Raw genomic sequence first — 18,080 nt, forward strand, 5'->3', positions numbered from 1 at the left:
GGGGCCTAGGCGACCAGCCTCCAAGATGACCGACCCCTGGGCACTGAGACTCCGAGGAGACTCCTGGTGGACAGCACTTCACACAGGCTGTCACAGCTCACTGCCAGACAAATTAACGGTGTGTGACTTCCCTAGGAGAGGACTCTTGGAAGTTTGCACCTGCTGTTTTCATGGACTTTGCCCATGTGCCTGCTTCCTTTGCTGATTTTACTTCGTATCCTTTTGCTGTCATAACTCTTAGCTGTGAGTCCTGCTGAGGAATCACCAAAACTGCAGGAGGTCTTAGGGACCCCAACACACAGATTATACATCATACCAGCAAAAAAGAGCTTTATCTATGTCTAACGTTGGATCAGTTATTCCATCTTTCTAGGTTCATTGCATTTGCTAGAACCTTCAAGTCGTTTTATTTTTAATTTTTAATAAATTTATTTGTTTTTATTTTTGGCTGTGTTGGGTCTTTGTTGCTGCACGTGGGCTTTCTCTAATTGCGGCTAGCAGGGGCTTCTCTTGTTGCGGAGCACGGGCTCTAGGCGCACTGGCTTCAGTAGTTGCGGTGCACGGGCTTAGTTGCTCCGAAGCATGTGGGATCTTCCCGGACCAGGGCACGAACCCATGTCTCCTGCATTGGCAGGCGGATTCTTAACCACTGCGCCATCAGGGAAGCCCCTTCAAGTCGTTTTAAACAATAGGGACAGGAGACATCCCCATCCAGTTCCTAATTTTAACTGAATGGTCTGAATGCTTTGCCACTGAAGAGAACACTTACTGTGGATTTTGGGCTTTCATTCCTTTTCAGGAGCACCAGCCTCCCAACAACTCGGTTTAGACCCCAGTCCCCGCAGCGTGGTGACCGTGAGCAACTGAGCCCGGGACGAGCCGGGCACGCGCTGAGCTCCTCCGTCCACACTGCGTTTCTCCCGAAGTCCGTCGGTCCCTGATCACCGAGTGTGTTATTTCACTCACACACAAACTGCAAAGTCTGTAGTGGCGTCGCCTCCTTGCCTCACCAGGGACAAACTCACATGATGTCTTACAAAAACGGACACTTGAAAGAGGAAATCGGCCAACTGAGGTGAAAGTGCAGCAAAGATAGGAAAAGCGCTGATAACACTGGCAGTGAAATCAGAGTGGACCCTAACGCCCCTAGAAGAGAGGCTGCAGGGGACGCAGGCCCTGCGGCTGCTCTGGGGCTGGAGGTGCGCGGCCCGGGATCTGGGGCAACGGGGAGGAGGACGCCGAGGGAGCAGGGCCAGCTTTCCAGCAAGAAGGCGGTGCTGGAGGCTCGTCCCGACCTAGGAAGGACTGTGACGGTTCCGCGCCAAAAGTTACACGGTGAAAAGAGGGAAGCGCTGTTCAAACCACTGTTTTTTCACTTTAATTCTCAGTGTTTCCAACCTTCTAAATTACAGTGTACGATATGCACTAGATTGACTATTCTTTTCATTATTCTCTGTATTTGAAGCGGACAGCGTTCCACTGTTCTGACCAAGCGTCTCACAGGACAGCTTCGCAGACTGTCTGCATTTTCGCCGCCCCGCCTGCTGTGCAAGCAGGAACTGCCTGCAACTCTCTGCTGTTTCTACTTTACTTCTTTTTCTTTTGACTTAGCAATGGATGCTAAATTTCATGAAATGCCTTTTCAGCATCCATTGAACAGAACCACACACCTTTCCTCCTGTATTTATGTGGGACTTGACTGATGGTTCTTGACATGACACTGCTCTTACGTTCCTGGAATAGGCCCTGCTTTGTCAGTTATTATTATTTTTTTTAACATCCCTGGATTCCGTTTGGTGATAATTTAGTTTTTTCTGTCTGTATTCCTAAGCGGGCTCTGTGTAGTGACATTAAAGTCACGCGCCAGCTTCTTCAGATGAACTGAAGGTGGCTTGAGAGAGATTAGTCAGCATTTGGGTCATCTGTTCTCTGCAGGCTGTGAGCCAAGCTGATGCCAGACCCTTTTTTAGTGCTGGAATTTTACTCCGTTTAGCCTGTTTTGCTCCCGTTCTTATTTTTTCTCTTAGACTTGTGAAGGGCTTATCTGTTTTTATGAAACCAGCTTTTGGACTTATTTATCCTGATTAATTTCTATTTCCTGATTTTATATCTTTACTATATTTCTCTTCCAAGCAATTTTTTTAAAGTTTTTTTTAAATATTTTATTTATTTTGGCTGCAACGGGTCTTCATTGTGGCATGCAGGATCTTTAGTTGTGGCATGCGAACTCTTAGGTGCGGCATGTGGGATCTAGTTCCCCGATCAGGGACCAAACCTAGGCCCCCTGCACTGGGAGCACAGAGTCTTACCCACTGGACCACCAGGGAAGTCCCAGCAATTGCTTTTCTTTGTCTAATTTCTTAAGAATACTTAGTTCCTTTTTCTTTTAGCCTGAGAATCATACACATTTCAGCACAGAGCATCTTTTCATTGCATTCTTGGCAGTTTGTAATTTTTCTTTTAATTTCTTCTTTTGATCCAAGAGTTATATATGTGCATCTTCTTTTTCTAATTTCCAAGCAGTTAAAATTTGGAAAGGAGGGGGACACCTTTTTATTATTTATGTCCAACTTTAATGGATTATAACCAAAAAAATGTGGCCTTTAAATTCTCTGATTTAAAAAAAAGTGTTTCTTTGTAGTCATGTACATGATCTATTTTTGTAAACATTTCACTAACCTAAGGGAAAGGATACTTGAAATGTGAGGGATGCTGGATTCTACATACATATTATATCAGCTTTATTGACTGTATGATTTAATTTCTGTATCCTAATTGGTCAATTAGAATGCTCAGGAGTGAACCCAGGTGTTCCAAGATCACCCATTAGCACTGTATTTGCATGAAATTCTCCCAGCATTTCCAGAAACTTTCTGTTCACGCTCTCCATCAGGCTGCTGCTTGGTGCACACGTGTTCCTAACACACCATTAATTGTGCCTTTGACATTACATAACATTCCTCTTAATTTGACACACTTGGCCTTAAACTTCACCTCGTCCGATGTTAACTGCACATTCTGCTTTCTGTTCTCATTTATCTGCTGTCTTTGCCCTCATCTTTATTTTCAACTTTCGCCACTTTAAGTGTGCTCTCTTAAAACACTTCGAGCTGCGTTCGCTGTGTAGTGTAGAGCTGGGTTTTGTTTATTTCCCAGCTCTATTTAGGTACCTGTCCTTTGGTGGGAAAATTCAGTCCACGTAATAACTAACACTTGATTCTGTTCCCTTCACCTCATGTTTATTACTCACCACGAAGGGACTGCCTCTGACCACTCCCTCCCGTTTCCTGGTCTGCCCAGGTTGCAGCCACTGCATCTCTCCCCTTGCTTGTTTGTAAGTCCCCATTCAGGGCTCCCCCCCTTCCACGGCCCTTGTGACCATGGCCATCACGTGAAGACTAGTGTCCAAGTACTTCCCACGCCAAGATGTTTTCTTCCCCCATCTCCCCAACGCACTAACCATGGCCCAGGAGGCCTGTGGAACACTGACTTTTATGATCGGATCCCTACTTCTAAAAGGAAGAATGGGCAGAAGCGGAGGAAAAACAGAAGCCACGGAGAGACTGGGTCAGGAAGTTACTGGATCAGAGATGCTGGTGGCCACCAAGATGGTGACACATGATGGAATTGCAGACGTGTTTTGGAAATTAAATTCTAAGAGAAAAAATAAAATAGTTCAGTGACCACCTGTAAATTGCTCTATCCAAGACCCTTCCCTCCACCCAGATGCGTCTCCTGACCTCCAGACACCTCACGGCTTCTTATACATCTTTGCTCAACTACCCATGGGTGATTCAAGCTCAAATCCATAATCTTCCCCATTCCACCAAAACTGTTATTTTCCTGGCAAAAGATGTCACCATTGACCCAATTATCTAAATTAAACCCTAAAGGCCACCCCAGAACACTGTTCATCACTCAGTTATACATCAAGCCTACCTCCTTCAGGGGTCTGGAAATCCATTCTTCTCTCTCTCCCCAGCTCCACTGCCTGCCTCGGTCCTGGAAGCTCCCCTCCTCCTGCCCGAGCAGCTGTTCTCCCAGTCTTTGGTCTCATCATTTTCTGCTCCTATTCATTCCATCTATCATCACCCTGAAGCCGGAATTATCTATAGTTCAGACGTTATCATGTCACTGCTCTGCTTAACACCCCTCGCTGGCAGGCACTGCCTTCATTATAAAACCCCACACTCCATTGTCTGCTGGCATTCTCTCAGACAAAACCCCAACCTGAACCAGCCTACCTGTCAAACAGAGTTTATTATTAGACTTCTGGATGGTGTCACGGACCCCAGGGGCAGGACTGAGGCCAGAACAAAGGATTCAAATGTCCTTCCCCTGCCCCTCCCATCCCTGCTTCTCTGGACATGATGGCTTCAGCCATCACTCAGGCAGCAGGCTGGCCTTCTCCCCACAGAAGAGAACTCCAGAGCTTCAGGCCTTCTCGTTTCAGCCACTCGAGAGTGGCCTGACGCCCTGATCTCCAATTTAAAAACCTGACGGGGGGCACAGTGGTCCAGTGAAGGCAGGTGCCCACTTCTGGATCAATATGGGGCCCACCACACAGATGGCCTGGGAGGAGAAGCAATACTCAGAAGGGGGTGTCCAGTGTCCAGAGTTCTCAGGACAGGGTCGGGGAGGTACTGCAGGGCAGACAGAAAAACAGCTGCTCCCCACCCCTTCAGTCTCCCCTCGGGCTAGTTTCCCTGCCTTTGATCCTACACCTGAGCCTTCCGGAACCTTCCAGAACCGCTCAGCCTCCCAGAACCGCTCAGTCTCCCGACCGTGCAGGCATTCCAGCGTCTTCACACAGCTGCCCCTCCGGGCCCCAACCAGTTTCCTCATCAGACTCTCCACCTGCCCTCAAAGCTCAGCAGATACGCCGAGTTCGGAGAGACTCCCCCCACGCCCACCTGCACCAGGCTAAGGCCTGCCCTCGACAAGAGCCCCCTGCGGCCCCGGCTGCCCCATGACAACACAGACCGCGCTCCTCCTGAACACTGTCTCCTCACTGAACCATGAGCTCTCGCGGGCAGGAAGCCTCCACTTCTACCTCCAGCGCCCTGTGCCTGGCGCCGGCAGGTATTCACCTGTCCAGAAAGCTGCCTCTTCCTAAAACTACTTACGTTGATAATCTCCTTCTGCACTTCTAAGTCAGAACTGCTGGGATTCACTAATCCACTTCACATTTAGCAAGTCGCTCTTACATCTGAGCACAGCACTTTGACATCTCCATGGCAATAAGCCCCGTGACAGGAGGTGGCTTTGCCAGCTGCCTCGAGGCACATGCACTGGCCAGCGCCATCGGGTTTCCCTGCCGGAGAAGCCTGGGAGGCAGGAGCACCGTCTGGGTGTACGCCCGTGGCTTTCACCCCGCCCGTGGCCCTCCTGCTCCTCTCAACACAGGGCCACCCGTCAGCCCCTCCCCTCCTGACACTATGCCGATGCCTCCCTCCCTCCCCAGGCTGTGGTGGGTTCTATTCAAACCGTATTTGAATACCAAGTAGGTGTCAGGTATTTCAGATTCAGAAATTAATACAGATTCTACCCTGAAGAGACATATAATGTGAAACCCCTCTCTTAGCATTTACTAAGGGGTGGGGTCATTTAACCCTAACCCCTCAAAAGGCAATCCAGAAATGCTTGTGGAATACATGAACCACTTCATTCTGGTAGCATAAGCAGATGCTTGGACCACCCAGGAAACGGGATACCTAATTCTGTCCAGAGACTTACGGACAGCTTTGCAGTACAAGGGGCACCGCTGGGGGTGTACAGAGGCAGAGGAGGAATTCACCAGGGGCAAGCAGGGGCAGAAGTCAGTCCAAGCGGAAGGAACACTGTGTGCATGGACAGAATACCCAAGTACGTGCAATGCTCAGGAAATGATGAGAAATAGCCCCGTGGCACTGGGACCCAGGCTGCAAGGTTGTGTGGTGACACGACAGCCAAAGGCACGTCCAGGCTGGACTAGAGGCATCTGAGCACTGAGGTGACGTGCATGCCACAGGGTGGAGGACGGGAGAAGGGGCAGCAACTAGACATCAGGCAGGAAGTTTCAGCTACAAGGCATTCGCCTGCCATTCTGATACCATTCTGACAAAGTGTCTGTGAATCTAAAACACATTAATTAGCGTTATATCAACAATGAAAATTTTCACTGAAAAAAGTATTTTCTGGAATGAATTTCACTAAATCTGTATAATTCCCTGCTCAATTTTCTAAACAGAGAATGTTTGGGGAGGTGTGTTCTATCTATAGTTGTATTAGTCAGAGCTTCTGTCACTGTGGGATTTCTTTGGAGCCATTTTTTCCCGTGTTGGATCTTAGAAAGATGACAGCTGTGTCCATTTTTTAGCTTTCTGTGACTGCTGTAACACACTGGGGGGCTTGACACGACAGAAGTGGATTCTCTACCGCTCTGGAGGCCAGGAGTCTGAGAGCAAGGGGCCAGCAGGGCTCCACTCTTCCCACAGCTCTAGGGGAGGTTGCCCCTGCCTCTTCCAGCCTCTGGGGGCTCCGGGTGGTCCTTGCCTCACGACCACACTGCTCCAATCTCTGCCTCCATCTTCACACGGCCTCGTCCCTCTGGGGCCTCTGTGTGTCTGTTATAAGGATGCTGATTATGGGCTTTAGGGCCTACCCGAAATCCAGGCTGATCTTCTCATCTCAGCATCCTAACTTACCTAATCAGATCCTTTCTCCAAGTAAGAGCACATTTACAGAGAGTCCCAGGGGTTAAGATGTGGACACAGCTTTGAGGGAAGTTCAGCCCACTACACTGGTGGACCGAGAACGTTCTTCCTCTCTGATTTTTCAAACCCAATCCTCTTCCCTCATGTCCCTTCCCCTCTGGAACACACCCCAGTCCAGCCACCTGCTCTCAGCACCAGTGTCTCTCCCTGGGCCTTACTACAGTGGTCTCACCCTGTGCCCCATGCAGCAGCCAGGATGGTCTTTCTCAGAAAATCAGTTGAGGCACAATACTACTGCTCAAGCCCCTCTGTGAGCCTGCCACCTCACTCAGAATAAAAGCTGGACTCTGCCTCACAGTCCCAGACCTGGCTTCTGTCTAATGTCCCCTCCTAACCATCCTTGCCCCCAGCCTCCTGGCTGGCTCTCCAAATACACCAAGCATGTGCTCCCTCCTCAGGGCCTGGGCACATTTTCCTCTGCCCAGAACACCTTTTTCCCAGATATCCCCAGATGGGATCTCTACTTGCTGTCCCCCCATCACAAAGGCTTTCCCTGACTGCCGTCTACAGGACAGTGTCACTGCCCTGCACCTGCCCCTGCCCTCTACTGCAGGGTCAGCAAACCAGCAACCATGGTCTGACACTTGTTTTTATAAATAAAGTTTTTCTGGAATGCAGCCCCACTCATTTGTTTAAGTATCACCTACGACAACTTCTGAGCTACAACTGCAGAGCTGACGAGCAGCACAGACACCACGTGGCCCACAGAGCCTAGGACATTTACCACTGGGCCCTTTATAGACAGCAGGCACCTTCTGCCCCATCCCTTCAGTCCCTTCAACGGACTTCACAGCTCTTACCACTGCCTGCCTGGTTGCCCGTCCTTTGCCTATACACACTCTGAGGTCAGCTCTGTGAGGGTGTCAGTGCCCGTAAGCACCTGCCCCAGTGCCTGGGGCACAGTATGTGCTTAATAAACACCTGCTGAAGGACTGTGCAAATGAAGAAACCACAGCCGCCTCAGAGGAGAGCTCAGCGCTGGTGGGATGGGAAGACAGACTTTTCCTACCTGCCCTTTAAAACCTTTTCATTTCACATCATGGATATGTATTACTTACTAAGTAACTTTTTTTTTTTTTTTGGCGGTACGCGGGCCTCTCACTGCCATGGCCTCTCCCACTGTGGAGCACAGGCTCCGGACGCGCAGGACCAGTGGCCATGGCTCACAGGCCCAGCTGCTCCACGGCACGTGGGACCCTCCCGGACCAGGGCATGAACCCGTGCCCCCTGCATCAGCAGGTGGACTCTCAACCACTGCACCACCAGGGAAGCCCCTAAGTAACTTTTTAAATAAAGTTACTTACTTAGCAAGTAATATATAACTTTTTAAGAATAAACAACTGTTTAAAAGTATGTGACTAGAGAATTATGCACATGAAAAGCAAGGCACTTACCCTCTAAATTAAAGTGATGTGGAAGGAGATGCCATCAAATACACTACCTGGTTTTGCAGAAAATAATATTTACAAAGTTAATGTTATAAAGACCGATGACTGATTTAACCAGCAATATTGACGTGACTGTATGAGGGATGGGGAAAATAAGGTACAGAATGATGGAAAGAGCTCAATCTTCATCTATTATAGCAGCAATTAATGACTAAAGCGGAAATCATGAAAAAAGCATAATTCACTTAATAAAGTACTTATCAAGATGGAGGTAATTCCAAAAACAAAAACAGGTAAGAGTTAGAATGGTTTTCTTTGAGGATGAGAACCAGAGAAATCAAAAAACTATATTTCTTTTTTTTTTTTTAAACAAGCCTTTTGGTACTATTTAATTTTTTAACCATTCACAGAACTTTTATTCCAAAGCTAACAAGCAGAATGGGTGCTCATCGGCTCAGGTCTGTCCTCCTGCACTGCTAACCCCACAATGTGCTCACTCTGCAGACATGGGCTAACTACTTCCACCTGGCAAGGCAAAAAGCAAACACCAGGGCCAAAATATCCTGCTTCTTTTCACAAGGCAGGTGAAATCTTAACCTTAAAGTTGAACAAAGGATGGTGTGTTGCTAGCTTGGTAGCACCACCTCCTGCATTAAAGGTGGGAAGCGCATTCCCCAGAAACCCCCCACTGGAACGCTTCTGCTCTGGGCTGCCTCAGAAGCAGCTGAGCAAGACTGAGGCACAGGTGAAGTGGGGGCCATGTGCTCAGACGGTCGTGTCGGGCGCAGCCGCTGCTGCCGGCACACTCAGCATCCAGCGTGCTTCCTGGCTGCCGGCCCAGCACAGCCCTTGGCCAGGCCCCCAGTTTATAGAAGCTCCCCTAGACGGGGTGGTTTTCGAGTTCTCTACATGAGCTCCTGGTCATGACCCCACGTTGCTGACCAAATATGAGTGCTCTCACGAGCCTCAAACTGTCCGCCTGTAAGCAGCCGGCTCAGGTGGACCCTTTCTCCGATCCGCCCACTGGCCCTTCCAGACCTTCACTCCAGCTCCTGTCACGCTCGTGTAAGAGCTAACTCAGATCTCATTTACTGCTGCATTTACAGTGGCTCTGCTTTGGTGAAACCCTGTCTGACAAAAGTTGACTTTTAAAAAGAAGTCTATATTCCTTTATAAGTTTTAGAAATTTGGATTTTTTTCAGAATGAAATACCTTTTAATCTCCTCTGACTAATAACTGTCAGAAACAAACTTAGTCTAATGCTTTTATTGTTTTAACATAGATATACCAGTGACCAGGTAATCTCTCTAATTTCCAAAATGTGGACTAAGAATTTAACTTAAGTAGAAACCTAAAATACACAAAACTGAAGTAGTTTTACCAAAATTAGGTATTTTCCTTCATGGAAAAAAAATCAGAAAATGCCACATGGTTTTGAAAAAAACACACAGCTTTCCCCTTGTGGTACACTGGGAGCCCTGGTTTCTCCTGTGCCCCAGGTTTAAATCACTGTAACAAAATAGAACATACAAGCATGTTCTAGAACCTTACATGAAAAATTAGCCACTTATATTTACCTTAGTAAATTGAAAGCAAAATACAGCTCTTTTTCCAAATGAAGTCTTCTTTCAGAATAACTTTTCCCAAAATGTTTATTAATGCAGTGATCTTCTGTTTCTAGAAAAGACTAGACTTTTCCCAATCTTTCACTTGAACAGAAATACCACTCTCCAGCCACCATCCGAAGAGGAAAGGAACTGGGACCGAGGAGGTCTTTCAGACAGAGTGGACAGAGGGAGGCAGCCTGCGGGTGGAGCCTTTAACAGGCCTCCGTGGCCCCCAAGAGGGCTGGGTACGGCCTGCGTCCCGTCTAGGAACTGAGGACAATCAGTTTGTGCAGCTGGTACAGAAAGGTGTTCTTCCCTCTGCTGCTCTCCCGGTCCGCCTGCTCCATCACCAGCTTCAGATCAACCTATCGGGGCAAAAGGACCAGTCAGGCTCTGCAATGGGACTTTTCTAGACATAAAGTAAAACAAATAAAATTATACACACACATATACATAGACACGTAAGATGGCAGAAAGTACTCTTTTAATTTTCTAAAAATATTTACAGAACGCTTCTCTATTCTCACAACAATAAATACTATATATCTGCTATTTCATCTTTAAATTCACCCTAATAATATGGCAATCTTTACCCAGAAATCTCCCATACATTCCTTCCTATGTAACTGTGAACAGTAAACGTGAACAGAGGCATTAAAGCATGTAAGTTTTCTAAACCACATCAACCTCAGAATGAAATTCTGCTTTCAAAGTAAGCCCTGCTATTAGCCTCAAACACCCCCGTGGAGGCTGTAGGAGAGGTGGCTGGGGCACAGCTCTGTACACATGATGGAGCTGGCCCCAGGGACTGGTCCTCAGGGCTCTAACCGGGGAAACCAGTCATGGAGCACATGGAGAGAAGGAACATTCTGCAGCAGAAGTAACTTCCAGACTCAGAGTGGGACAACACCATCTCCAGGGGTGGTAGCCTACTTCCACTGCCAAAGGGATGAGGAACTAGTGCCCCAGCCGGTTTATTTATAAAGACATCCTTGGCTCTAGGATTAAAGCTTCAAATTCCTCCCTGAGTTCCTTTCCTGAAATTACATTTTACTCTAAATCTTACAGACAGGAAATGTCAAGGTGCCCCATATGAGCCGTGCCCCACTTCACAACTGCTAAGGACTGAATTGTGTCTTCCAAAACCCCAATGTGATAATATTTGGAGATGAGGCCTTTGCGAGGTTATTCAGGTTAGATGAGGTCATGACAGTGGGGCTCCCATGATGGGATTAGGATGGGATTAATGCCCTTATAAGAAGAGACACCAGAGAGACACCACTCTCTCTGCCATGTGAGGGCACAGTGAGAAGGTGGATGTCTCCAAGCCACTCCAACAACAGCCAATGTACCCTAAAAGCTAATCCAAACATTCATACCTGTTTTATCCAAAATTAAAGGATAATTAGCCTGAGGTCCAATTTTTCACCAAGACATTACACAGAGTATACTATCCAGAAACAGCCTGTGTGGCCTGTGACCCTGCCCCGTTAACCAAAGAACCACACACTTTGCCGTCAGGCTCCCTCTGCTCCCCGGGCATCCTCCACCAACCCTGTTGGAGCCCCTGAATCCATCAAGAGTTCTGTTCCCATCAGTCCTGGTGGTAGGCTGCTCACATGGCCACCCATTTCTCACTCACCTGATTCCACTCATATGGCTTTTCATGCCACTTAGGAACAATCTTCTCTCTTGGTTTCAATGGACAGAACAAACTAAAATTTAAAAAAAGAGAGTTTAAGTCACCTTAATTATACATTAGTAATTGAAAACACTACTGTGATTTTAAAAATGAGATTTAAATCCTATGTACTTTCCCTCAGAATTGTAACTCCAGTAAGTTTCTTAAAGGTCAAAATTTATGTAATTATGATCAGAGAATATTTTAACCCCCTATACGTTCAAAAACAAAAAAATGGAGCAACGTGGGTCTGTAAGACTGACCCTTGTTTCCTGTGTTCCCCTAGTAACCAGTGGAGCTGCTCCGTTACCACACATCGCCTGGGTTACCGAGTCAAGTTCTAGGAAATGTAAGAGGATCTTTTATACCATTTATTCTTAAGCAGCCATGACAAGCTGGAAATGTCATCAGCTTAAAAAGGCAGAGACAGAGAATTCCAGCAACAAGAGTGTAAAGAAGCCTGCAAATCTTCCTGCACCACCCCTCCAAGCAACTATAAAACTAGACTAAATCGCCCAAAAAACATGCCTGAAGACTCTGGGTATTAACCAAAAGCAAATTCAGAAGCATTCATTCACGAAAAACTGCTGAACTCCAGGTAACAACAGTGGAGTCTGTGGAATTCACGCCTGGGGCTACTCCCACCCACCACTCACACCCACCCCACCAGCTCAACCTGGCACCCTAGTGTTCCCAGGGTGAAAACAGGCATCTTCACTGCCAGACTGAATTTACTTGATTTGGAGCAGAGGGTAAAAACCCTCATGCCTGGCAGCACTGTCAGTAAAAATGGCAACCTCAGTAGGAAATAAATGGAGAAAGCCCACAGCTCTGGGAGCCTTCTGCCCTGGTCCTGCTTGGGGCCAGCAGCAGACCAGCTGACAATCCAGAAATGCAAGAGGGAGATCCTGGAAACGAGTGCCGCAGAGGCTAGTCGGGCTCACCACACATTCCCTAGCTGACGGAGAAGCTGCACACACACGTGCAGCAGAGACCTACGAAGGCCCCTGGCCTGCCACACAGCCCTGGCCGACTAGGAGGTGGCATGCACGCACAGGAAAGCCCCGGCAAGAAATAAAAGCCAGATTTCAAAACTGCCTGAACTTTGGATGTACTACCTGACCCACACAGAGACCCACCGGCAGAGGGCAGAAGCCTTAATGACTTAGGTATTTAAGCACAACTTCTCACTCATCATTGGCTGAGCACTAAGCAATGCAGACACAAGGATGACCCCTAACAAGCCAGGCTGAAAAATAAAAAGAAGAATTAAAAAAACGGCATTAGTGGCCTTACAACATGGTGGGGAAACTGATTTTGCAGAATTCTGCAGGGAGTAATCAAAACCCTACATTAATACACTATGTTATCTAAAATGCCCAATTTTCAGCAAAAATTATGAGATATTTTGTGAAGAAACAGGAATGTGTGACCCATACTCAGGAATAAAAAAAAAGAACAGCCAACAGAAGCTGACTGAGTGGACTCAGATGTGGTTTTAGCAGGTAAGACTTTAAAAAAGTCACTGCAAGTACATACAAAGAATTAAAGCAAACTGTGTTTAAAGAAATGAAGGAAAATATGATGGTAAGGACTCAAAGGTAATCTCAACAAAAATTTAAAACTATACACAGAACCAAAGAGAAATTTTAGAGTTGAAAGGTACAATAACTAAAATGGGAAATTCCTTATGTAGGAGACCAAAATCTGCAGGTGTGAGATGGACAAATAAAGAATCAGTAAACTTAAGGATAGATCAATAGAAGCTAACTAATCTGAACAACAGAGAAAAAGGACTGAAGAAAAATGACCAGAGCCTCAGAGATCAGTGGGACAACATCAATTGCACACAAACACATGTAAAATGGGAGTTCCAAAGGAGAGGAGAGCAGGAATTGGGCAGAAAAATCATTTATAAAAATTCAAAGATGCAAATAGGTTATAAGTAAAAGGATAGGAAAAGATATGCCATGCAAACAGTAACAAAACCAAGCCAGAGTAGCTATATTAATATCAGACAAAATAGACTTTAAAACAAGAAATATTACTAGAATAAAAAGAGAGATTTCATAATGACAAAAGGGCTAATACATCAGAAAGATACAAAAATTATAAACATAAACGTGTCTAACAGAGCCCCAAAGGACATAAAAGAAAAGCTGACAGACTTGAAAAAAGAAATAACTCAATAATTAGTTAGAAATTTTAATATCCCAGTTTCAACATTACAGAACTAGAGAGAAAACCAGCAAAGACAGTGAGTCCTAGAACACCAACTCAATCCACCCAACATCTACAAAACACCCCACCCAACAACAGACGTGCATTCTTCTCAAGTGAACATGGACCATTTTCCAGGAAAGACTGTATGTCAGGCCATAAAACAAGCCTCAATAAATTTTAAAAGAAATTCTGAAAGACTGAAATCATTCCAAGTATGTATAATACCTACACAGAAATAAATTATATATCAACATTTTAAAAAGTTGAAAAATACCAAAATACTTGAAAATTAAACAATATACTTCTAAATAACCCATCAAAGAAGAAATCACAAGGGAAACTAGAGAATATTTTACAAAGAATAAAAATCAAAATACAAATCAAGAAGTATGGGATGCAGCAAAAACAGTAATGGAGAGAAATGTACAGCTTTAAACGTCTGTAACAGAAAAGGTGGTCTCAAAACAATAATTAAGCTTATAAGTTATGAAACTAGAAAAAGAGCATGCTAAACCCAAAGCAATCAGAAGTAAGGGAATAATCATTATGAGAGTGAACATCAATGAAACAGAAAAAAGATAAACACTAGGGGGAAAAAAATCAACAAAACCAAAAGTTAGTTCTTTAAAGGGGCCAACAGAATTAATAAACTTTAGCTAAGCTAAACTGACTTAAGAAGAAAGAAAATCTGAACAGACCTAAAACACAAGAAATTAGTAATTTAAAATCTCCCCACAAAGAGAGGTCCAAGCTCAAATGATTTCATTAGTAATTTCTATCGAATATTTAAAGAAATATCAATCTTATATAAACTCTTTCAGAAAACAGCAGGAAACACCTCCTAACTCATTCTATGAAGCCAGTGCTACTCTGATACCAAATCAGACAAAGATATCACAAGAAAACTTGTGATATCTTGTGAAACCAATAACCCTCATGAACACGGATGAAAAATCTTTAGCAAAAACCTATTAAAAACCTTTAACTTGTTTGCTATAAAACAAGTTTATAGGGACTTCCCTCATGGCGCAGTGGTTAAGAATCCGCCTGCCAATGCAGGGGACACGGGTTTGAGCCCTGGTCCGGGAAGATCCCATATGCTGCAGAGCAACTAGGCTCGTGTGCCACAACTACTGAGCCTGCGAGCCACAGCTACTGAGCCTGCACGCCTAGAGCTCCGCAACAAGAGAAGCCACCGCAGTGAGAAGCCCGCGCACTGCAACGAAGAGTAGCCCCCGCTTGCTGCAACCAGAGAAAGTCCGCATGCAACAACGAAGATGCAACACAGCCAAAAATAAAAATAAATTTTAAAAATAAATAAAAATAAAACAAGTTTATAAAAAGAATTACACACTATGTGGAATTCATCCCAGGAATGCAGGCTAGTTTTAACAACCAAAAAGTAATTAATGTAATATACCATACAAATCAAAGAAAAAAAAACATGATTATCTCACAGACACAGAAAAGGCATTTGGCAAAATGTGACATTCTTTCCTGATGAAAGCTCTCAGCAAACTAGGAATAGAAAGGAACTCCTTCAACCTGATAAAGAGCCTCTACAAAAACCCTGCAGCTAACCTGCAGCTAACATACTCAGAAGTGAAACGCGATGCTTTCTCCCCAAAACTGGGAACAAGGCAAAGATGTATGTTCTCACCACTTCTATTCAGCTCAATACAGAGGGTTCTAGCCAGTATAATAAAACAGGAAAAAGAAATTAAGAGCGTACAGATTGGAAAGGAAGCAGTAAAACTGTCTTTATTCATAGATATGATCCTGTATGTAGGAAATCCTAAAGAACCTACAAAAACTACTGGCACTAACAAACTGGTTTAACAAGGTCACTGGATAAAAGATCAATATATAAAAATCGAGCTTCCTTGGTGGCGCAGTGGTTGAGAGTCCGCTTGCCGATGCAAGGGACACGGGATTTTGCCCCGATCCGGGAAGATCCCACATGCCGTGGAGCGGCTGGGCCTGTGAGCCATGGCCGCTGAGCCTGCACGTCCGGAGCCTGTGCTCCACAACGGGAGAGGCCACAACAGGGAGAGGCCCGTGTACTGCCAAAAAAAAAAAAAAAAAAAAAATCAATTGTTCATTTCTAGCAATGAACAATGCAAAAATAAAGAAAACAATTTAAACTCACAATAGCATCAAAAAGACTAAAATAGAAATAATTTAACAAAATACTGCACACTTGAAAACCATAAAAAGTGTTAAGAGAAATTAAAGGATATCTAACAGACATTCCAGCTCAGTGCACTGTACAACTCAATACTGTTAAGATGGCAGTTCTCCTCAAACTGATCTACTGATTCAATACAATCCCCATCACAACCCCTGCAAGGTTTGTTGTAGAAATGGACAAGCCGATCTTAAATTTTATATGGAAAGTAAAAGGATCTAAAAGAGTAAAAACAACAACTTTGAAAAAGAAGAACAAAATATGAGGACTAACACTACCCAATTTCTATTAAAGACAGACATAAATCAACAGAACAAAATAGGAAGTTCAAAAATAAACCTTTACATTTATGGCCAATTGATTTTTGACAGGTGCCAAGGCAATTCAGAGGGGGAAAAGACAGTTCTTCAGCAAATGATGTTATAACAACTGGATGTTCATATGTGAAAAAATGAACTTAAGACTCTTACACGTCACACCATATACAAATATCATCTCAAAATGGATCAAAGACCTCAGTACCATAAGTAAATATAAGAATTAGAGGAAAACAGAGGAGAAAGAAAACTCTTCTGTGAAGTTGGGTTTAGCAAAGATTTTTCAGATATAACACCAAAAGCATAAACCATAAATTTTTTTTTTTTTTTTTTGCGGTTCGCAGGCCTCTCACTGTCATGGCCTCTCCCGTTGCGGAGCACAGGCTCCGGACGCACAGGCTCAGCGGCCATGGCTCACGGGCCCAGCCGCTCCGCGGCATGTGGGATCCTCCCGGACCGGGGCACGAACCCGCAACCCCTGCATCGGCAGGCGGACTCCCAACCACTGCGCCACCAGGGAAGCCCAACCATAAATTTTTTTTAAAAAAAGCTAAAGTGGACACCATCAAAATTAATAACGTGTTCTTTAGGATATGCCATTAAGAAAATGAAAAGACAAGCTATGCGATGGGGAAAATATCTGCAAATTGCATATTCAGAAGAGACTTTACTTCTACAACTCAATAAGACGACAATCAAACCAATTAAAAAACAAGGAAAAGATCTGAAGATACTTCACCAGAAAAGGTGTATGACTGGTTAATAAGGATATATAAAGATCTTTTATATCATTAGTTATTAAGGAAATGCAAATTAAAACCATAATAAGATACTACCATAACTCCATTAGATTAAGTACAACAAAAAATACACTGACAATGCCAGGTGCAGGCAAGGATGTGAAGAGACTGGAACTGTCATATGTTGCTGGTGGGAATGTAATATGCGAGTCACTTTGGAAAACAGTTTGTCCATTTCTTAAAAAATTAACATAAGCTTACTATACAACCTACCAATTCTACTCCTAGATATCTACCCGAGAGAGAAGAAAATATATGTTCACTCAAAGACTTTACATGACTTTCCAGAGTAGCATTATTCATAACAGCCAAATACTGGAAACAATCCAAACATTTAATCAACTGGTGAATGGATGGATAAAGGAAATGTGGCATACACAAACAGTGGAGTATTATTCAGTTGTTAAAAAGAACAAACATGTTACAACACGGATGAACCTCAAACATATTATGCTCAATGAAAGAAGCCAGATTTTTTTTAAAAAAACATTAGGCCATTTATATAAAATTTTCAGAGAAGGCAAATCTATGGAGACCAAGAGCAGCTCAGTGGTTGCCCAGAGTGGGGGTAGGAACAGGAGTTGCTGACAAACGTAAGAACTGGTGTTTCTAAAAACAGCTTTATTGAGGTACGTACCATGAACTAATTAATTTAAGTACACAATTTAATAATTTTAGTAAATTTATAGATTTGTGTGACTATCACCACAACTGTTCTAAGGTATTTGTAAGCGAACTTTTGGGGATGACAGAACTGTTGTAAAGCTGAGTTGTGGTGATGGTTAGCACAAGTCCGCAAACTTACTAAAACCACTGAACTGCTACCCTAACCCCCACCTACCCAGAGCACAGCAAGTCAGGACACGGCCACCCTCGTCGGGGGTGGAGAGAGAGGGAATAAGGAGAGGCAAAGGAGCACCAGGTGACTGGTCCTTCCTGGCGAGAAGGCATCCTGTGCTGTTGGGAGCAGAGCTGTGTAAGAACAGGGAGCATCTGCCAACTTGGTGACCTGCCGCTCCTTCCCATATGCATTTTGGGTGATTTCTTTTGGCTTTATGAGCACTTCTTATGTTTTATAACACGGTTTCCCTCAGCTGCTGGTCACGTGGCACATTCACTGC

At 44.7% G+C, this 18,080-nt stretch overlaps 1 protein-coding gene across 2 annotated transcripts in view; it reads right to left on the reverse strand.

The window, feature by feature from the left end:
* Positions 1-10,013: 10,013 nt before the first annotated feature.
* The window catches only part of TDRD9 (tudor domain containing 9), a gene marked incomplete at both ends in the record, with an annotated part of 105,368 nt that continues 97,301 nt past the window's right edge, over positions 10,014-18,080 (reverse strand). For both annotated transcript variants that reach the window (XM_082848159.1, XM_082848158.1), the window contains 2 exons: positions 10,014-10,115; positions 11,393-11,465. In XM_082848159.1, the coding sequence (XP_082704285.1) occupies positions 10,014-10,115; positions 11,393-11,465 (175 nt within the window). The remainder of the gene's footprint in view (positions 10,116-11,392; positions 11,466-18,080) is intronic.

Source organism: Leucopleurus acutus (assembly GCF_964270905.1).
Source record: "Leucopleurus acutus genome assembly, chromosome: 1".
NCBI lineage: Eukaryota > Metazoa > Chordata > Mammalia > Artiodactyla > Delphinidae > Leucopleurus > Leucopleurus acutus.